We start from the raw sequence: 20,535 nt of genomic DNA, 5'->3' as shown, positions 1-20,535 counted from the left end.
TAATCCTGAAATGTCATTACTGCTCATAATCAATTTATTAATCATTATGCATTGATAATGTTAAATATATCAGTAGGAATATTTCAGTTCAAGCCAAAAAAGTGGAATTCAAACAAGACTGGAGATTGTGGTTGTTGTGATCATTCTACGAATTTGACCTCAGCAGCAGTTCTGTTACTGTCAGAAAAGCAATGCATATTTGTTACATAATCAATCAATGCATTTGGACATTTATGTCCATAAATGATCTGAAAGGGGACAGCAGGGTTCTGCGCATACCTGGTGAACTCCTCATGCAGGTTATTTGGCTCAGAGGAGTAGAATTTGACTCTGAAGTATAGTGTGTACGGGGGATTGGCTGAGAAAACAGAAAAGACCACAGGTAAAATACCATTCATCTCCTTGTTTAGCTACAACACACAGTATTTGGATGTTCCTAAAAGACACACCTTGTAATTATATTCACTACTGTTAAAAGAGCATCCATCTATAGCACACATTCTCATGGGTGCCTTTGCCTGTTTTACTTTCTTTAAAAAAAAATCACATCCAAAGACATAAACAAAAATTAAAACAACATAATAAATGAAATGTCCTCAATAGCTCCCCAACAGAGGAACAAACTGCCCGCCAGCATAAGAGCATGGCACTGCTCCTCATTTTTCATTAGCTCAGGAGACAGACTGCTAAAACCACTGGTTACATGGATATTTCCCCTCTCAGGAGGTCGTTCGTACCACCGAAATGTTTGCAGATCGTAAATATAATACAATTACCATGTGAAAATATTATATATATGCTGATGCTGCAAGAAAATTACTTATCAAGGCAACAATACTGAGCGTACAACAGGGAAACGTAACCTTGATGGGGCTAAAATGCAACCAGGAAGCCTGACCAGTCAGTTTGCTGCTGCCAGAGCTCTTATTCAAAGCAGGGCGGTCGTAACTAGCCTCAGTGCTCTCAGCCCATTCAGTGAGATCATGTTCCACAGATGGCCTGCCCTGTGCTCCCTCTGTATGGACTTATCACCCCCTACTCCTGCTCCACCAGTCAGGGAATGCTCTGGAAATGTTCCCTGTTCCCGCGGCTAGTTCCCACACCGCACTCGGCCAGCTTCCTGTCAATCAATCAGCTTTCATCTGGAGTGGTGCTCTTTGCAATCGAACAGCCGCAGGGCAGGAACAGTAAACCACCCAGAGGGGAACTGAGAAAGTAAATTAAAAAAAAAAAAACCCATCACACTATTTCCAGGCACATTGTAAAAGGGTAATCAAGATTAACTCCTGGATATAATTGGGGAAACATATTTTACATGCATAGAGTATAAACCATGTTTCATATCAGTCACAGTTAGACCACCTGAAATGCCATTGACATGCCAGACCTTAAAAAAAAACTGCGAGTGTCCTGTGAACTCCAATAGCTGTTATTCACTACTACTGGCAGCACAAAGAAGGCTACGTTACTTGCTATTCTGGTTGCTACTGTTTTGTTTCACCAGTGTCTGTTTTTAAATTTCTGTCTATGCATTATCTCACATCTGCTTTGCTATCTCCTCCAGCATGCTACATTAGAGACCTGCTTCCTGCCCGCTGATTTCAGCACGCAGCCCGCGCACGGACAACCTGGATTGGGGATAGCCCAGGACATCCCTGGGGAGAAGGCAGTCACACCTCCCCAGCCTTAGCCCTCATCGGCATCGAACCAAAGCGGAGAGGGAGAGAGTGACAGTGTGTCACTCTTATCCTTCTAATCCGAAACAGTTGGTGCCGCTGACCCGTTAACGTGGGCAGAAATTCAGTGCCCCAATGCGCCGGGGTGTCACTGATCATGGCAACACACGTAATCAACTGTAGCAATGACCCAACTGTTTACCGTCTGTCAGGCAAGGAGGGGAAAAGCCGCAATCTGCCTGGCCGTTTAGTCCCAAAACGGAGCTCATCCTCGAGCTCCAAGGGTCCAGCGGTATCTACATAAATTCTATCATGTTTTGTATCATGTTTCCATTATAAGACACACTGAATGGCCTGACTGTAACACAATCCCCGACTAACTGTGGACCCACTCGCTGTTTTTCCACATGCCTTTATGTGTAATTTATTCAAACAACAAGATGATTTTTGCTATCTTCTCCCCTTAAACACAGGTTCCAATGAAGGCTCTTTCCTCCGCCACCTGTCTTGCAGTACCTTTTTTCACCACCAGCCTGCACCATTTTCCCCCCATTCACCAGCTCGTACAAAGTGGGCACGTCTGTCCCCACCATATTTGGCGGAGTTTCAACCACACCCACTCTAGGTAAATATTCCCGCAGCACACCTTTCTCAAAGACCTCTGCCCCCTCGTACTCACACTGATAACCAGGTTCAAGTCAGATAATTCCTCTGGAGTCATGCTTCTCAGGCACTTAAGTCAGTGCAAAACACTGATTTCTTCTAGTATCTATAAATACAATCGCTCTCTATTCATAACCATCTATTCAAATCACTATAAAAATAGTGGTAGTTCTGAAGAAAGACTAGTGTATCTTTCCAAGTTACATGTAAATCAACGAACGATGAGACTTGAATGTTGACACAGCCACCACAAACAATCTTTTCTCTCTAAACCCCTTCTACAAACACAAGCTCATCATCTCTGGTGAGCCCTCCTGGGCGAAAATGCTAATTTTGTCATGCAACATAGAAAGGTATAGTCCTGCAATAATTGATGATTTTCACTGATTTTTTTTTTTTACTGGGACAACATTCATAGATTCTGAGTTTACCTCATACTTTTAACAAGATGATTTGGATCAGAAAATCTAGTAGTGTGGTACACTACCAGAACATTTACAAAAAAAAAAAAAACATTGACTGGGTTCCACCACACTGATTGAGAATGTGACATTATTATGCACTTGTATACCACTACAAACCCATTAATACCTCATTTAATTGAGCAAACATGTTCTGTGGAAATTACAAAGTCAATAACAGATGGGTACTTTTTTCACACCCCACATTTAAGATCTGACTCAAAATCAATGCATTTTATTACTACACTCCCTGAATTGTTCACAAATATAATGCATCTTCAGAAGGCACTTTGCCCTCCTGCACTGGGCTGAACTTACCTGTTCTGATTCCCTGAAGTTACCTGCATCCTACAACACTAAAATGAACCAAACTAGACCGACCACCCTCACCAAAGCAAATTCACTGTAACATCTCAGAATTTATATAAATCTTAAAAGGACACGTGCATGTTCACACACCAGTAGTCTATTGTTTTTCCTGTACCACCCATGTGATTTGTTCTCTGACTGTCATTGCATCATTGTGTACTGGTTTCCATTCCTGCGCTCGTTAGTCATAATAATGTCAACGTTTCTGTTCCGCCCATGCCCTGTGAAGCACTCGGAGGCACTTCCTTTGTTAAGAGCGCTATATTAAATCCAGGGGATTGATTAATTGCCGCTTAAAGCTTTGACTGTACTACCATTCATTCCACTGCAACAGGTTTTGCAGCCATGTTTGCCTCAGTCGTCACTGTCTATTTGAAAGTGACAGATTTAGTGTATTTGCTTTTCCGCCCGCCTTTGGAATTGCTCATTTGGCATTAAGCTTGACTCACTGTTACACCTTCCGCGGCAGCACCAAAGTATGAGGCACCCACTCCTCCGATACACTCATTCCTAATGACTGCTGTTGTCTTTCCACACTACAACTCCCACAGTGCACTGCAGGAGGGCCGGAGCTGAGCAGTGACTGGAGACACCCGATCCAGTGGGAGCCAATCATGTCTCGTAAAAATAAAATTTCAGTTACAGCCAGCTAATGACACAGCCCAGACTCCAGCAATGCCTGGGCTATAGGCAGCCTGTGTTAGGAGTGAGTGCCTCTACCCTTCTGGAACCCCAGGCAGTTTGGTACCCCTGCTAGGGGTACTCAATATTATGACCTCCCATACAAAATAGTATATTGAGTTTTAAAAATATGTTTAGTTCAATCAAAGTATGTAAAACATGTAAATTCTTGCCATTCCGGTATATTGCAATATATTTCTGCTTTGAAATTAGTATATTTTAAATGTATCTGCAATATATTCAAGGACTAAGCAACATATTTCTCAGTATGTTACAATATATTTAATTTCCACATGGTGTCTCATTTCAGGTCAGTTCAACCTTTCAAATCCACGTATGGTTGCCACGGACAACACATTAAAAGAATTGACTCACTTCTGTCGCACTAGTATGCTTCATCACAGTATGAGCATAGACAAGGAAAAATGGTCTTACTTTTTATTTGCTTCTTAATTGGTTTGGTGCTATCCAGCCAGTGCTGAAAAAGAGAAAGACGGGAAGGGGGTAATGGAGGAAGGAATATCATCATTACTTGAAAATCATCACATTTGAAAAATGCTTGGATTATTTACTGTAATACTTCTAATGCTTTGAAGTCTCCTAATGATCAAACAACTCTGAAACCAATGAGGTGTTTTTGATCTGTATAAAGAAAAATGCCAGTCGGATATTTGCCAGGTAGGAAAGGTGACATATAATGTCGTAATCTTACACAATAACAGTGAAATTTGCTTCCTGACAGCACAAACGTAATCATAACTCTCTCTGTTCTCCATGCAATAAAAGGTAGATCCAATTATGAGGTCAGGGGCACATTATGCTGTCCAAATTATATAAAATACCATCAAAAAGCAACATGTACATACTTTTATCAAAAAGGTTTCATGAAAATATACAACAAAGAACTGCAGAGAAAACAGCTGACAAGAAATAGGCCATTTAGTGAATCTCAGTGCATCATTTTTTGAAGTTAAAAATAAAAAAAAAGGTCAGAGAATGTGGGTTTGCAACTGCAGAAAAAGCATACAGTATCATTTTGGTAAGGTACAACAACGCCATTATAAAGCAGCGTAAGCAGTGTACTTCAGGGTATGTATTAGCATTGCAGTTTGAATGGTGTAGTTCTTCTGTCATACATACTGCGTTGTTGGTGATCTAGGCACGCACTTCTGATCTAAACATTGTGTTTGTCCTATGTAGATAGAGGTGCCCCATCTGTGCGTGTTTTCAAACCACTTTATTATATGCAATTTTTAAGACACTCTGAACAAGAATGTCTGCTAAATCTTTAATGCAATGCTGAATCAATAATGTAATGTAATTTTATGCTGTACCACAAAAGATGAGGTACGGCACTCACTCCTTTGAAGGCAGAAGGTCAGTGTAGGTGACCTTCTGCTATCCCTGTGTGGAGCGATGAAAGAGGCAGCCGAGACGGCCAATGCAGATGTGTTATGTGTCATGAAGTGCTAATGCAGTGCTACTGACGTGCTTGTGTGAGCTTACGTAAGAGTTCTTGCTAGTCTAGAGAACGCCGTCTCTGACTGTGCTGGGCAAAGTGGGGATGCCGAGCCACGCTGGTGTCATGTGATTACAAGAGCTTCCTGCTGATGGCCTCTTTGAAAAGCCGCTGCACTGCGTTCCACAGCGTAAGTGGAATCTCCATGTGTCACGTTCGCTAAATCTCCCCCCCACCCCCCCCCCCCCCCCCCCCGGGGATTCGTGCTTTTCTGACATCACACCTCGCTCGCTGATTCCAGGACGTCCAAGCTCCGCCTATCAGAGCAGACGCATCACACCTGGCGTTTGAACGCCTAGCGCTGCTCTCTTCATGACCCCGTCACCTCGGCCCGGGACCGCCCTCCACGCGCCCGTCGCCGGGGAGGTCTCGTCTCCCATAGCAACCTGAGCACGCCGCCGCATGCTCGGGAGCCTCTTTCAGAGCATACTCAATGCCACCTTTGAGTTTCCGTGTTGAGCTGGGTGATTCCTATGGGAGCGGCAGTCTGGCCTGCGGGTCACTGAGGCGTAACAGGGCTGGAAGTGGCTTAGACCAAAGGCCGCTATTTCCCAGCTCTGGTTATGAGAATATATTCCATTTTAGCTCCGAGCCACAGCTTAGCTTTCTTTTTTTTTTTGGTTAATTACAGAAACCCTCTCAGCAACAAATCCCGGCAATTCTATCCCCGTCAGGCTCCGCTCTTTGTTACTAACCATTCAACCTTGTGCAAATTGTCACGTCTCTGGTGACTGACGCAGCCCGTTTGCACAGAGAGCACATGAGCCTGTAGCCAGTGCTGCGAAAACAGCCCTAGCAGGGGAAAAAAAAAAAAGAAAAAGAAAAAGAAAAAAAAAATCATCTGGTAACTTCGAACGCCTGCGACCTGACTGCAAAACAGTAGATCGTGTCAGTGTTTTCCCCCTCTGTGATAACAGCACTGTACTGATACACCCCCTTTCCCCATCCCTAACCCCCTCTCCGGCAGCACAGCTGTACCAACTTGCTGCAACGCACACCCCCCCACCCCCACCCCGCGCCCCCTCCAGCTTATGTGTGGGTCACCTGGGAATGTGGTGGAGGGGGGGGAGGGAGGGACGCTGGACTGTTCTATTTTCCCAGCTAGCCAGTTTGAAAGGCAGCTGCATAATTTCACTGTCGCTCCACATTATCGATCCTCGGACTGCCGCCGCTCCGCTGACTGCAATGTGGTGAGAGGCCGGTTAAAGCCTATGGCACCTGGTGGGCCGGCTCGGGGCGGGGGCGCAATTTGTTTCCACAACGCCATGTTCTGCCGCGTGTGCAGCATCCCCAATTCCTTTCTGACCACCCCCAGCCCTCTCCACCGCCCCATCCTAAAATATATTAAGTTATACACTCATTAAAACACTCAGCATTAAATGCTTAAAGCATTTTAAATCCGGGCATTAGGGCATCGAGTCGTCAGACAGAATAACTGAACGCACAGTGTGTTCGCTAACAGAGGGCACAGCCGCAGGAATGAAGGGGGAGGTCAGAGGAAGGAGAACAGCAGGGTCTCTGGGCGAGAGAAATACGAGGGAACGGGAGAATGGAAGCACGGCCGTGTGAGGCTATCCCATGAGGCAGCAGCAGCGCTGGAGAAACATCGCTCTCTCTGACGCTGCGTACCGTACTGCCGTGTGAAGCATCCGTTTTCACACTCACAAGCGTTAGCCTGACGTCAGCAACAACAGATATCTCCGGTAGACCCTGAGTTACCCACCTGCCAGATTTTCTACCCTCTTATCAAAGGCAAGACAACCACTCCAAAAAAAAAAAAAGCAGAGACTCTGTACAGGTAATACAACCCAACTTTAGGTGGCAGACGTCCTCACATGCAGTAATGGAAAACACCGCATCCTGCAGTTTTCCCAAGTGAATCCACAAGGCCCACTGAAAACTGCACAGCACAGAACACCCCTGCCAACTCCCAGAAAATCCCTTTGCTAGACACCATCTAATGCTTCAAACACAGTGTTTTAGTTGTGGGTGTCCTGTTGGACATAAAGCAAGTATTATCAAGCTTGTTATTACTGATACAAGTGTAATGACTGTAACTTACAGACATCTGATCCTGGTCCATGAACTGTAGTCCAAAATAGTCTGCCTCGACTAGGTCCAGGTGGTACATAATCTGGTCGAAGAGGTCTTGGCCTTTAGCTTTTTTCTGCAAAGATAAACAAATGATTCATGAGTGATTATGACTGACAAGAAGCAGATCCAGTGATCCATTCCACCATAAATGTGATATAATCTGGGCCCCTGCTAAAAATTAAGAAAAAAATACGTTTGTTCAAATGGGAAATTCTCAAAGGACCCTGGTGATAATAGTCCAGCACAAACAGGACATCTATCATGTCTAGAAGAACACAGATGGCCTTCACATTTGGTAAGATTCAGAGCAAATCGACTAATAAGCATCCTCTGGGAATAACAGTGCGAAAAAGGAAACATATCAACCAGAGGGGTCAATCTGATCTCTCTGATCTCTGATCCAATCTCTGGGCAAGCTAAAACCCTTCTGCTGAGAGGACTACACCTCATGTTCACCTCTACCATCATTAGAAGCATTTCGCTAGAAAGCCGGAAAATGACTCCGGAAAATCATGGAGGAAACTAAGTGACATCGTGTCCTTGGTAATCATTTTGGCAAAAAAAAAAAAAAAAAAACTTCAGGCAAGTCTTGACAGTGCTTTTCTTTAACTGAGCAAGGTTGTATTAGCAAGTGGCTATGTTAGAGAATGCAGAGATACAGCAGTTATTTGCTTTCCCCTGTCTACTGATGACCACAATGGTTTGCCTACATACTTCAGCTGCATATGGTGATGCATTGAGATGGTGATTTTGTGGTGAGCCAGCTTTGCATTTCAAATCTTAGTCATTACTACGTTTTTGGATGTTCCATAGCATTTCCATGTGTTTCTATGCAGTTCTTTACAATGATTAAAAAAAAGATATCATGTTCAAGCTGTTCAGCGAATGAATCTGTTGCTATGGTTTCATAACGCAAGAGTGTTGCCAAACCCTCCAATTTTCAATGATTGCTTCTTATAAAAATGTAAGGTTCATATGCATTCTTTTTGACAGATAGCATCATTGTCCAAAACAGCTCAAACAAAATCACTCCGGTGACCTTTTAAATTAGTGCAGATGATCCAGCCAGTATTTTTATGCTTTTGCACTTTTTTGTTCACATGCCCATCTCTAAAAATGTGCCACTGTAAATGTACTGTAAATGAATAGCAACTCTATATATGATAGCTTGATGGCATCTGGTTTAATAAGTCACAATCATTGGTAGAATAATGTATTAAAGACAAGGTCTTGTAGTCAAGTCGTCTTGTTCTACTTACAATGCATAGACATCCACTTACTGCAGAAACCTCAATTGACAAAATACTTCAATGCTGTAGCCACAAAAAAATGTAGAACCGTTAGCTTGTATCCCCCCCCCCCCCAAGGACTGAGTGTGTGTCCCACTACTTGAATATATAGGTTGCAATAAAAATAACCAGCAAAAGATGTAGCTGTGAGGCTGTATCTAGGGCAGAAAGCTCCCGTAATCAGAGGAAGAAGGCTGGTGGCCTTCAGGTCTCATGGTTTTGTAATTGGCTGCCACGATACCAAATAGTTATTTCTGAATGCCTTACAATGCGTTCAGCGATAATGTTTGTTTGTGATGTTGGCCATGAGCTGACACCATGCACCACTGTATGTATGAGAGCATCTCCCAGGGGGATTTGTGTAAAGCTTGTCAGTTCAATTTCCTCAACCTGCTCGGAGACTGATAACATGAAGGCTGAACAACATGGGTCATTACGTATGCTTTGAGTGTAACTTCAGGCACGACCCTTTCAGATTTTCTCGGAGGTTTGCTGCTGGTTTCTCTTGTCCTAGGTGCTGCCTGCTGCATTTTTATGCCACGACACACATGCAATATTACGGGCAGCTTCACGGTGCCTGTAAGGTACGGAATGAAAGGAGACCCACTACAAGCCTGTGGGAGTTCCAATACACTTTTCAGGTAAATTTCTAAACAGTTAATTGGCTTATTGATAAATCGACAGATACACACAGCCAGACAGACCACTTTACAATCAACTGAAGGTTGATTTCACAGAAGGTATTTTTTGAGTGGGGTAAATTGCAGAAGGAGTGAGAAAAGAATTTCTAAATTGTCCGTTCTATAGGTTAAATTAGAGAGAGCTCTTAAGCAAGAAAAAAAAAGACTCTCCTCAAAGAATAACGCAGCAGACGTGGCAATTGAAGTCACAAAGGTCCGCTCTGTGTGCTGCAGGGTCTTGAAGAGACCTGTGGGGAGACCCGTCAGCCAGGGGCCCGTGGGAGAGCACCTGCAAGGCCGGGGCCAGCGACAGCTCTGATCGATCAGGGTCAGCTGCTGCAGGGCGGCGACGTGCCACCGAGGCTCTGATGCGGCGCAACCTTTTGGCTCCCGCTGGGTTTCCCCCGTCGCCCGCGTTCCTGATGCCTCCCGCCACGGATGATAATAAAGTCGTCCCTCGCCTGCTTGTGTTTTTCGAGACTACGCTACAGGCTGGATGCCGCTGTGACGGGATGGATTGCACTTTGATGGTCCATTATGAAAATGTATGGCATCATTGTTATGGGCCGGCGGGGGGGGAATGGGGGGGGCAGCAGGGGGTCATTTGCTCCCTCTCTTTAGAAAACCCTTAGCTTTTCTCCCGTGGCGTGAAGTGCTCCCACAGCTGTGTGAGGAAGAAATCTCGGACCCCATTGTGCTGTCGCCACAAGGCACATTCGAATGTGACATCTCAGGGAGCCATAAGGCTTCTCGGTTTTCGAAAAACCACCAGCAACACACACTGAGAGAGAGAGAGAGAGAGAGAGAGAGAGAGAGAGAGAGAGAGAGAGAGAGAGAGAGAGAGAGAGGGAGAGGGAGAGGGAGAGGGAGAGGGAGAGGGAGAGGGAGAGGGAGAGAGGGGGGGCAAGAGACAGAGAGAGAGGGAAAGAGAGGGAGAGAAAGAGGGAGAGGGTGAGGGAGCAAGAGATTGAGACTGGTGGGAATCCTAAACCTGCAAAATGACATAAGGTTACGAGTTGCGGATGGAGTCCCCTTTAACTTGCTGATTAAAATACAGCTTAACTGAGCAATCAGGCTGTAAGTGGGCCCTTGTGCTTGTCACGTAAACCCTCGCCTGAAGAGCATCTGACGACAGTTCTGGTGTCCCATAAATATTCAGTGCTTCTTCATCACCATGTAAATCAAGTGGTATGACCTGCATCTCCCAGCTTGAGCTCCCGTACTCATACAAACTCTGAACAACAGCCCGGCAGCCAAACTGCCATTGCCTTTTTCCTGGTATTACTGAATGTGACCTACAAATATTTGTTGTGGGTTTTTTTTCTGTTTTATTGCTGTCAACACGCTCGCTGATGCAAGAGATTAGGAATCACAAATAAGCGATATGGAGACTGTATCTACAATACCCATTTTAAACAAGGTTTGAAATGAAGAAGTAGGATACCCAAGATTTCAGTTTTGATGTCATTAAGGGATGCACAGAACACAGTTCAGTTGTGATCTGCAACAATGCATGTTTGGAAAATAAACGGAAGAGACTGGGCTAGAAGAAAACTACACAGCAACCGAGGCCATGCATCACAGTGATGAAGTAATCCTGACATGCGCAGCATGCAAAACAGCATTTCCTCACAGAGGAGAGGAGGGGAGGCAACGGCAATCAGGGCCTTTACTAAAACACCTGGTGTTGTGGCGTGTAACATTTAAGACCTCTTAGCCAGGGATGGGCCCACTACAGTTAGCAGCAGTAGCTGTCACAATTCCACGTTCCCCACACTGGAAATGCTACCGCACTCTGAGAGGGAGAAGGAAATGCAATTCAAACAACAATCCTTGGACTTCAGCAGGAAACCAGCAGCCCACTTCGGGTGAGCTTAGCGCTAAAAGGATCCACGTAGCTGCTGAAAAGATGACGGATATGGAGTGGATATGTAGCCTCACTCTGCTGCGGGATGTGATGGGTTTGTACAACTGCAACAACTGTTTGAACCGAGGTACAAAATCCCATCTTGCCATTTTTTTTATCGAACAAAATAGTACCTGACATGAACAAGGCTGTAATAACGTGCGCATGAGGATCCATGGGCAAATAAACAGTTATCATGTCCATGCGACAAATGGACATGCAAATGACTATTTCTTTTATTTAATTACTTCAGCTTACAACCTTCACTCTTGATGAACGATGACAGCACTTGCAGGAAATTGTTCTTATAGTGCAAATATATTCATGACAAGGACGCACATCACAAATTAGTTAATAAGAGAACAATGACAAAATTTAAGGTGAAAAAGAGACAAAAGTTAATCAGACTAATGAATTAAATACTCACTGGGGCGGCAGAGTAGCATAGTGGTAAGGAGCAGGGCTCAGAACTAAAAGGCTACTGGCTCAATTCCCTACCGGCGCCAAATGCCAATACCATAAAGTAACATAATGTGATGTAAATACTCTTTATTGTATTCTAATTTTCAACTCTACATTTGAAATTTGCATTCATTAAATAAATGGATAAACAAATGAATTAAATGAAACATTCAGGCCAGTCGGATTCTGGCCCTGATGCAGTGGCATAAGCTTCAGCACAGAGCACTCAGGACAGCGGAAGCGCTGGCCGTCTTCCTCCACGGACTGAAGGCTTCACCTCCTCTGCGTATTGGGTCTCCTGCCCAGGCGTGACTCACCTTCTCCTCCCTTATGTGGTCTTATTGTAGGGTTTGTTATACTGCCACACTGCATTTATGTACGGCACTCGTGAATTCACTGAAGGATGTGCTAGCATTAGTCATCGGCGGTTATCGCAGCTCTGTGTGTGTGGGGCTGACACATGTTCAGGGGTGGTCAATTATGTGCTGTGTGTACGGCCTTTCATGCGACTATAGTAGATGCACTTTGTACTCTTCCTTTGAAAGCCTCACTGGATAAAAGCGTAGGCTAAATGACAACAATGTAAAGCGTAAATGGATAAGATTTCCATTCAGGCTGATCTTTAGAGCTGGATATGATGCATCTCTTAATATCACATGAAGACACATGCACACACACAAAAAAGAATAACTCAATGCTGATGAAACCACTAATGAAATGAAACCTGGTAGAGAGTCAAGAAAACAGTAGGTCAGCCACACCTGAGGTAAGCAAGAGACTCCACAGCCCACAAACCCTGGCTGACGGGATATTGGACAACACAAGGCTGTCCTGGTGTCCAGGTGGGTCAAGTAGGCATATTTATCATATTATGTCATCATCACAATGTTTTTTTTCCACCTACCCATGCTCAATGCATAGTTCATTTTACAAACCAGAGTATACAAGACCCAGCCTACAATCTGCTTATTGATTTAATTATTGAAATGCCTGTATAGCCCTTGCAGGCAAGGATATTCTTCCTCCAGAGAAGCACAAGGTAACGACTCAGATTTAATTTTTGGACTGAGTGATCGGGTAAAATGGATGGCGTGAGCATTGCACAACTTGAGGATTTATGAAAACATATCAGACTATCTGCACAAGGGATTACTGCATGGACAAAAAGAAAAAGGATTAGCAAAACACAAGAAAAACAATTCAAACAGACAAACCGGAAATAACTATGCAACCTGTAAATGTAATGTGGCAGGGATGTGGCTTAGTGGCAAGGAGCAGGGCTTGTGACCGTAAGGTTGCTGGTTCAGTTCCCCATTAGGGCACTGCTGCTGTACCCTTGGGCAAGGTATTTAACCCAGAAGTGTCTCAGTAAATATCCAGCTGTACTCCAAATTCTAATTAGCCTTCTGAATTTTGCTTTAGATTGTCAGTCATGGCAGGTGCAGTAATTCAAACGAATTAAGAACTGCCACTTACCTCTGATCATCAAAGTAAAGGTGAACAGGGCCACCAATAATTCAATGAACACTAATCACAACCAGACATATCAGGCAGTGTTGGCACATTCCGGTTACACATGATATATTATCTCACTGAAATTTTTTATTATAACGAAAGTCTCTCAGGTAAAACCAAAAACCAGCAAATGCTGCACACACAGGGGATAGCTAGGCATATCAACCAGCGTATCAATCAGTGGCAGTGTACCAAAGTGGTGAGGAGCAGGGGTCATAACTGAAAGGTTGCTAGTTCAATTCATCGCTCGGGCCCTGCTGCTGTACCTTTGGCCAAAACTGCCACAGTAAATATCCAGCTGTATAAATGGGTAACATGTAAAGTTATACCCTATGTAAGTCACTCTGGATAAGAGTGACTGCTAAATGACAATAATGTAACGTAGTGTAATGTAATGTAATGTAATGTAATAACATGGCAGGATGTCACCCAGCTTCCACAACACAGGGTGGTGGGGATATTGAATAGCAGGTAGATTTCCATTAGCCCAAATGCCAATGGCACAAAATCATCCATATCAGGTTTGTGTGTGCGTTTCTTTAGTGACGTTTCCTCCTTGCAAGTTAACATGGTCTTCACAACTCATAAACAGTTCACAGAGGAAAAGAAACCTTTAATTCCCGAGCTGTCACTTGAATGGTTACACATACAATCAGCATCAATAGCCACCAATTCTCTCCACTAGAAGAAAAGCAAAAGCTCTGTCACAGGTGCGATGCCAGAGAGGTACAGCTCTATGATCAGATGTGCTTGAGCAGTAGGTAAGACCCAATGAACTGAAACAAAAAAACACCGTATTAGCTTGCATTAGATACAGCTAAGGCACACATACAACTTTGGCAGGTCAGAGGAAACGTAGCCTACGGGTTTACCTCTACACAGCAATTTTAATAAAAGATAAAAAAGAAGGCATTGCCAATCCATGACAGCAGCTCCCTTAAAGGTCCTGCAAATCCAACACTTAAGAGAGGAGGTTGGGCCTTTGATGGTATCAAAACATTATTATGGCCTCTTTTAGACCCCGCTCAGCAATTTCAAAGCCAGTTTAAAATGGGTGTTCTGCTTCTTTAAGATTCAACTTGGTTGGAATACTAAAGAAAGTGAAGACTGCCCAAGTATGTAATTAAATATAGCTTTTGAAAGTGCACAATATCTAAAGCCTGTCAGTTCGTATTTTAGCAAAACACCCCCATAATTCTTTTATTTATCTAAATGGCTGTGGCAATCCCTAGGTTCTTTTTTTTTCTTCCACCGTCAACAAACTCAATTCAGCCAATAGATAATGGGCTCTCATCTTCTACTGTGGAGAAATGCAACTCTTTTTTTATCTTTATTTCAAAGTGAGATTAATGGGATTAAACACCAGCTGCTTGGCTCTGCAGCTAACGCTGAGTGTGAACCTGTGTCCACAGTTATTGTGCCTGAGCGCAGTTTCTATGAATTCTCTGTGGTCGACAGTGCCAATTTTACAGAGCCGATCACTGATTCGAGGGGGAATCCGGTCGTGATCTTGACCTGACCCCTGTGTTTTTGTTAAGGTTTCCCTTCTTACTCTGTGTCCTCTCACTGCTGGGCGATTCCTCTCCACTGACAGGCTTTGTAACCCCGGCTTCTCCTACTCTTTCTGGCCTGGATCCTGGAACATGTTGTTTCCTTCTAATTGAAGAGTTACTTTGATGCCAACAGCTTGTGAAAACCATTTCGGTCTGGTTTTGGGCCCTGCACAGTAGTGCAATGGCACTTGTCAATGTCAAAAAGGCACCTTTAATATCCTGGTTCCTCTAGATTTACGTGATTCTTCTGACACCGTAAATCACAACATCCGTCTCGATTTTCTGGAATAGGGCCCAAGTATAAAAGGTATCCCTTCTTCCTGGTTTTGGCCTCATATTTCAGGTAGGTGAAAGAATGTGTCCCTCAACAAGGTACAATCAGCTACAGCTCCTGTCACCAAAGGTGTTCTACAAGGATCCCTTCTTCAGAAACTTCTGTTCATGACGTAAATGCTTCCCCTTGCACATGTAGTCTGCAGTCAAAGTTTTTAAGTTGCATGGTCATGCTGACAACACACAGCAGCAAAGCTGTTACTGGCTTGACTTCTTTTCTCTCCGTTATATTTGCCCAGCAGACTTCAAAACATGGACACAATATAGGTTTCTGAAATCAAACTGCAATAAATCAGACATAACTAATTCACACTAATTTGCTGTCCTGCAGAGCTGGTAATTTGGGTTTTGACATTAATGGTTTTAATGTGTGTGCCTCGTCCTCGTGTGCAAATCATCAATGTGACTTTTCACTCTGCCCCATCTCAAGATGTCCATGCTAAAATTGTGACTAAGGTCTCATTTTTCGAGATACATAACACTTCTGTCTTTCATCAGTGCAGAAAACCTGACCCCTGCTTCTTGCACTTCAAGGCTGTGCCATTACAGTGATTTACTGTACAGCACAACTGACAAGGTTTTTAAAAAGCTACAATATGTCCACACCTAAGCAGCCCAGGTTATCACTCATACCTGACTCAGGGAGAACAATAACCCTGTGCTTTTTAGCCTACGCTGGTCCCTTGTCATGTTTAGGATGAATTATGAGAATCTGTTCCTGACCTACAGGGCTGCAAGTTGTCTGGCTCCACTGTATTTCTCAGATCTTGCACAGAAACACACTCCTGCAAACCCGCCTGGCTCCAGACTCTGGTTAGCTGATGCCAGGCTTTTTGTATCTTTTAAGTCTAAATTTTGCTTCTGGGGAGATAGGGCTTTTGCTAGTGCTGCAGCTTCTGTGTGGAACTCCCTAGCATACTGCATTGGAGGAACAGACACTGCGGCTGGTTTCAAAAGCATCTCGGAAACCCACTTTCCCAATTCAGTGAGCCAAACTCTGCACCCCCCAGCCTGAATGACCTTTAACCTCACTGCTCACATATGTCACTTTCTCTTCCTGCCTCCTGCAGATACAGCACAGTCTGCATGTGTCAACAGAACAGTTACTATGGATACGCATGAATTAACTGTGGAAGTGCAGAACTGCCCACTGATATATGATCATAGCAGGAAAAGTCACGCACACTAAAAGTACAATTTTGAGGTGGCGTTCAGAGAAATCCCACACATTTCTAATGAACTGGCACTTGAATTCACTGATTGAATCGTCTGTATCACCTTTCAATGTCAGCTTTTGGGCCTTTAAATATTCATGGTTTATCCATGGTTAAATTGTTACAGTGACAATATCTGTGATCATGCTGTATGTATATCCTATAAAATAAGCTAATCAGTCATTGCAAACAGTCTCCCAGTGCACTACCTGGCACCTTAGTGGGAGGTGCAGGCCCAAGACAGGCATGTCATTAGCAAGCTCTGAACTTTAACCCCCTTTGAGTAGGGTCAAGGTGAGGTAGAGATCACGTGAAATGCTGTTCGCAAAAAAAAAAAAAAAAAAAATTAAGAAGAAACTGAAAGTTAATTGAACACTGGCGAATATAGCTTCCCGAGTGTAACTTCTGACAGAATGTGTAGTTACTCTGGGAAGGGAAATGCTTCAGGGGCAATATGTTAAACAGAGATATGGTTACACTGTGGAGGGGAGAGAAAAACAATGCCAGGCGCAATGAATAGAAACTGGGCTAGAATCCCCAGCTCTGGTGTAGCCATTTCAATAGCCACGGTAAAGAAACAACCTGATATGCCCATTACATTTCAGGAGCAAACAAAAGTGCAGACAAAGCCAGCCATGCATTTCCCGGACTCTGTGTCACTGTGCCACTGTTTTATAATTATTCCCCTTGTCCAGATCATTTAAAAAACATTTTTTTTCAAAATTCAGGTCCAGCTTAATGTTTGGTTTGAGTCACAACATTTTTCAGCCATTAGAACTCAGCTAATGTCACTGTATGTTCTTATTTAGACATGTAGACATACTACACACAGTTTAATAAGCTTTTACAAATATACCTTCTGTTCCTGCGTATTTTGGTTCTGACAGTTGGTATGCTGCAGTCAAGACAGTGTAAACAATCCCTAGCATTTTTTCCTTTGTAGAGTGGGAACTACCACAATAATAAACTGTTATAAATTCATTTTGATTGTGAGAGCAGGCACTGGAAAAACCTGACAGATTTAATTTGGGTTGATGCCCCATGAAATCTGCAAGCAAGAATTTGGAAGTGAAGAAACCTGCTTCATGATCACAAGATTAACTCTGCTCTGGAAACATGCTGGGCCTTGCAAAAAATGGACATCACGCGATGGAAAAGGCTACTGTGATCCATCATTAACATAAAACATCTGCAGATTTACACACTATCACAGGTGTAGCCAGTTTCTTAGGGCCGAATCAGAACTGCAATATTAGCTGGACCATATTTCTCAATTCCAAATCTGATCTAGGTTTCAGGAAGTTTTCTTTTGTTATGGCTGTATTAGTTTGTGTGCCTAAGGATGTCACTTTGCTGCATTCACGTCATGATTTTACCAAATCACAATTAAATACAAAATGCAATTCAGTTTATTTGCGTTCATTCAATAATACATTGTAATATATAAATATGCATGTTCAAACACAATTTTGACCCAGTTTATGAAATTTATTAAATGTAAGACCAATACTGAAAACAAAAACTGGAGTATCAAACAAAATGCTCACAGATTTCACAGCCGCACTCCAAAGTCTAATTAGCCTTCCGAATTTTGCTTTGGATTGTCAATCACAGCAAGTTCAGTAATTCAAATGAATCAAGAACTGCCACTTACCTCTGATCATCAAAGTAAAGGTGAACAGGGCCACCAAGATTTCAGTGAACACTAATCACAACCAGACATGTGCTGGCGGTGCTGGCACATTCAGGTTATACATGATATATTATCTAAGTGAAATTTTCATTTTATAATGAAAGTCTCGCACATACTACTGCAGCTAAAAACTAAGAACCAGCACATGGTGCACACACAGGGGATAGCTGGGCATACTGACCGTCAATATAATATAGTGGTAAGGAGCAAGGCTCATAAAGCAAAGGTTGCTGGTTCGATTCTCCACTGGGGCACTGCTGCTGTACCCTTGGCCAAGGTACTTAACCCACAATTGCCTCAGAAGATATCCAGCTGTATACGTGGGTAACATGTAAAAACTGTAACCTATGCCTCTCTGGGTAAGAGCATTTGCTAAATGACAGCAATATAATGTAACGAATTTCTGTTCAAATCATAGTCATCTGTAAGAGTTTTTGGCAAATAAGAAGGTATTGATACAAGCTACTAGATTCCGCACAAGTACAAGCCAGAGAGAGACTTCCCTTTCAGTGTTCAGCATGCTCTCCTCAGCAGCGCCTGGGTTCCAGGCTGGGGGGGTGATGAACAAGGAGTGGGGGGGGGGGGGGGCATGCACAGTAGGAACAGAAGGTGCATGCATGGGAATAGCTCCACCCTTCAGCACTCGGCCACTAACTAGAAAAGTCCAGATGGCCGGAACCGGGGGACGCCTCTCTCGGTTCTGTCCGTGCTGTTTCTGGTGAAGAAGCAGGGAGCTGCAGTTTGGGCTCTGGGCTTATCAAGTGATGAGGCTCTCGAAGCACATCCACTCTCACCCAGTGAGCTGCACCTCAAGCCCAAGACTGTAAGCAGTACAGGGCTGCACGATACAGCCATCGCGATTAATCGCATAGCTATTTATAGCGCAATAACAGCTATCCCCAGTATGTGGCGTTAGGTTTCTTCCCATATATTTTTCCCTTTAGTCATACCTGATGTGGGAACACACCTCCAGTTTTCCGAGGCCATGTGAAATGCTTCCAGGGGAAAAAAACGCCACTTGTATCTATTCAATGTTGATATCACAGCAACAGCATTATTCTTCCTGCTTCCATGTGGTACATAGAAAGACATGGCTAAAGAGTGAAAACATATGCTACACGTTTTTCAAAGATAACAGGTAAGTTAACCAACTGTATAGATACAAGTTATATTTTTCTGCCCCGGAAGCATTTCACTGAACTTTGGAGGTGTGCTCCCGCATCAGGTATGACTAAAGGGAAAAAACATATGGGAAGAAACCTAACGCCGCATACCAGGGATAGCCGTCACTGCGCTAAAAATAGCTATTCGATATATCGCGACGGCCATATCGTGCAGCCCTAGTAAGCACAGTGTTTAGAAGCACTGCTGCAGGATCTCACATGTCTAAAAGAATACCAGACATTGCTAAATATCAAGGCAGGGGCAAACATGTTGGGTGGCAGATGGCAGACTCTTCGTTTGGAAGAAAAAAAAAACGCTGAACATTGAAGCGACTGTATAGCTAACAATATTTGGTTGCAAAAGAAGGGAGATAAATGACTGCACTGCAATAAGCCACTGGTGTGAACAGGCAAGCCGTGACATAAGTATATGTTTAAATTTTGTCATGCTTATTTCATTCTGTTGCCTCATACACAGCTATAAACTATGACAACATGTTTGTAATGACAATGATAACTGCTGAAAAGGTGAAAAACACTGAAACTTTTAACAGCCAGTCAAAATTACATGAGACATTGCTTTTTTTACATTACATTATTGGCATTTAGCAGACGCAGTGCCCCAGTGTGGAACTGAACCGACAAACCTTTTGGTTACCATTCCTGCTCCTTAACCATTATGCTACACTGCCACCCCAGTTGGGTCAGTTTCATTTTACTTGTAGATTCTCTAATGGTTCATCAGTGGATGCTGGTCAGTGTAAAAATGTAGCACAGATTACATGCACTGCTTCTTAGCAGAGGATGACGTGGTCAGCGACAGACAGAAGATTCGTCATGCTTGTAAAAGGCTTAATCTGACTGATAAATCTCTGAGAAGTCTTCCAGTATGCAGAGATTTTGACATCTTGTGCAAGATTTTTTCATTCATCCGATTCACCTCCTCATTACCTCTTCTGACCCGACCAGTAAACAAAACGACATGCATCTGGGTGATACAGATTATTAAAAGAAAACATCTCAATCTGGCCTACCCACACAGCGGTTAAACAGCACACTCTCTGGCTTCTGTTTCAACTTGCTGTCATTACAGAAACGCTCTTAATAGAAACCTATACCCTAACAGATACAAAGCTGGAATATTAATGATTAAAAAATTCATGTATTTCATAAATCTGTGCAAAACAAAGGTTGCAGCGGTTACACTAGGTGACTCCATTTCCCCATCACCTGATTTCTAAATTGAAAGTAGAAGGAACTCAGA

At 43.4% G+C, this 20,535-nt stretch overlaps 1 protein-coding gene across 1 annotated transcript in view; it reads right to left on the bottom strand.

Annotated features, from left to right (window-relative positions):
- Positions 1-20,535, bottom strand: part of epb41l4b (erythrocyte membrane protein band 4.1 like 4B) — a 90,426-nt gene that overhangs the window by 65,622 nt on the left and 4,269 nt on the right. Inside the window, exons 2-4 of the mRNA XM_036538449.1 lie at positions 7,432-7,536; positions 4,286-4,328; positions 280-358 (exon numbers count right to left, since the gene is read on the bottom strand). Coding sequence (XP_036394342.1) covers positions 280-358; positions 4,286-4,328; positions 7,432-7,536 — 227 coding nt within the window. The remainder of the gene's footprint in view (positions 1-279; positions 359-4,285; positions 4,329-7,431; positions 7,537-20,535) is intronic.

Source organism: Megalops cyprinoides, chromosome 10 (assembly GCF_013368585.1).
Source record: "Megalops cyprinoides isolate fMegCyp1 chromosome 10, fMegCyp1.pri, whole genome shotgun sequence".
NCBI classification, from domain to species: domain Eukaryota; kingdom Metazoa; phylum Chordata; class Actinopteri; order Elopiformes; family Megalopidae; genus Megalops; species Megalops cyprinoides.
This window is presented reverse-complemented; position numbering and strand designations above follow the sequence as displayed.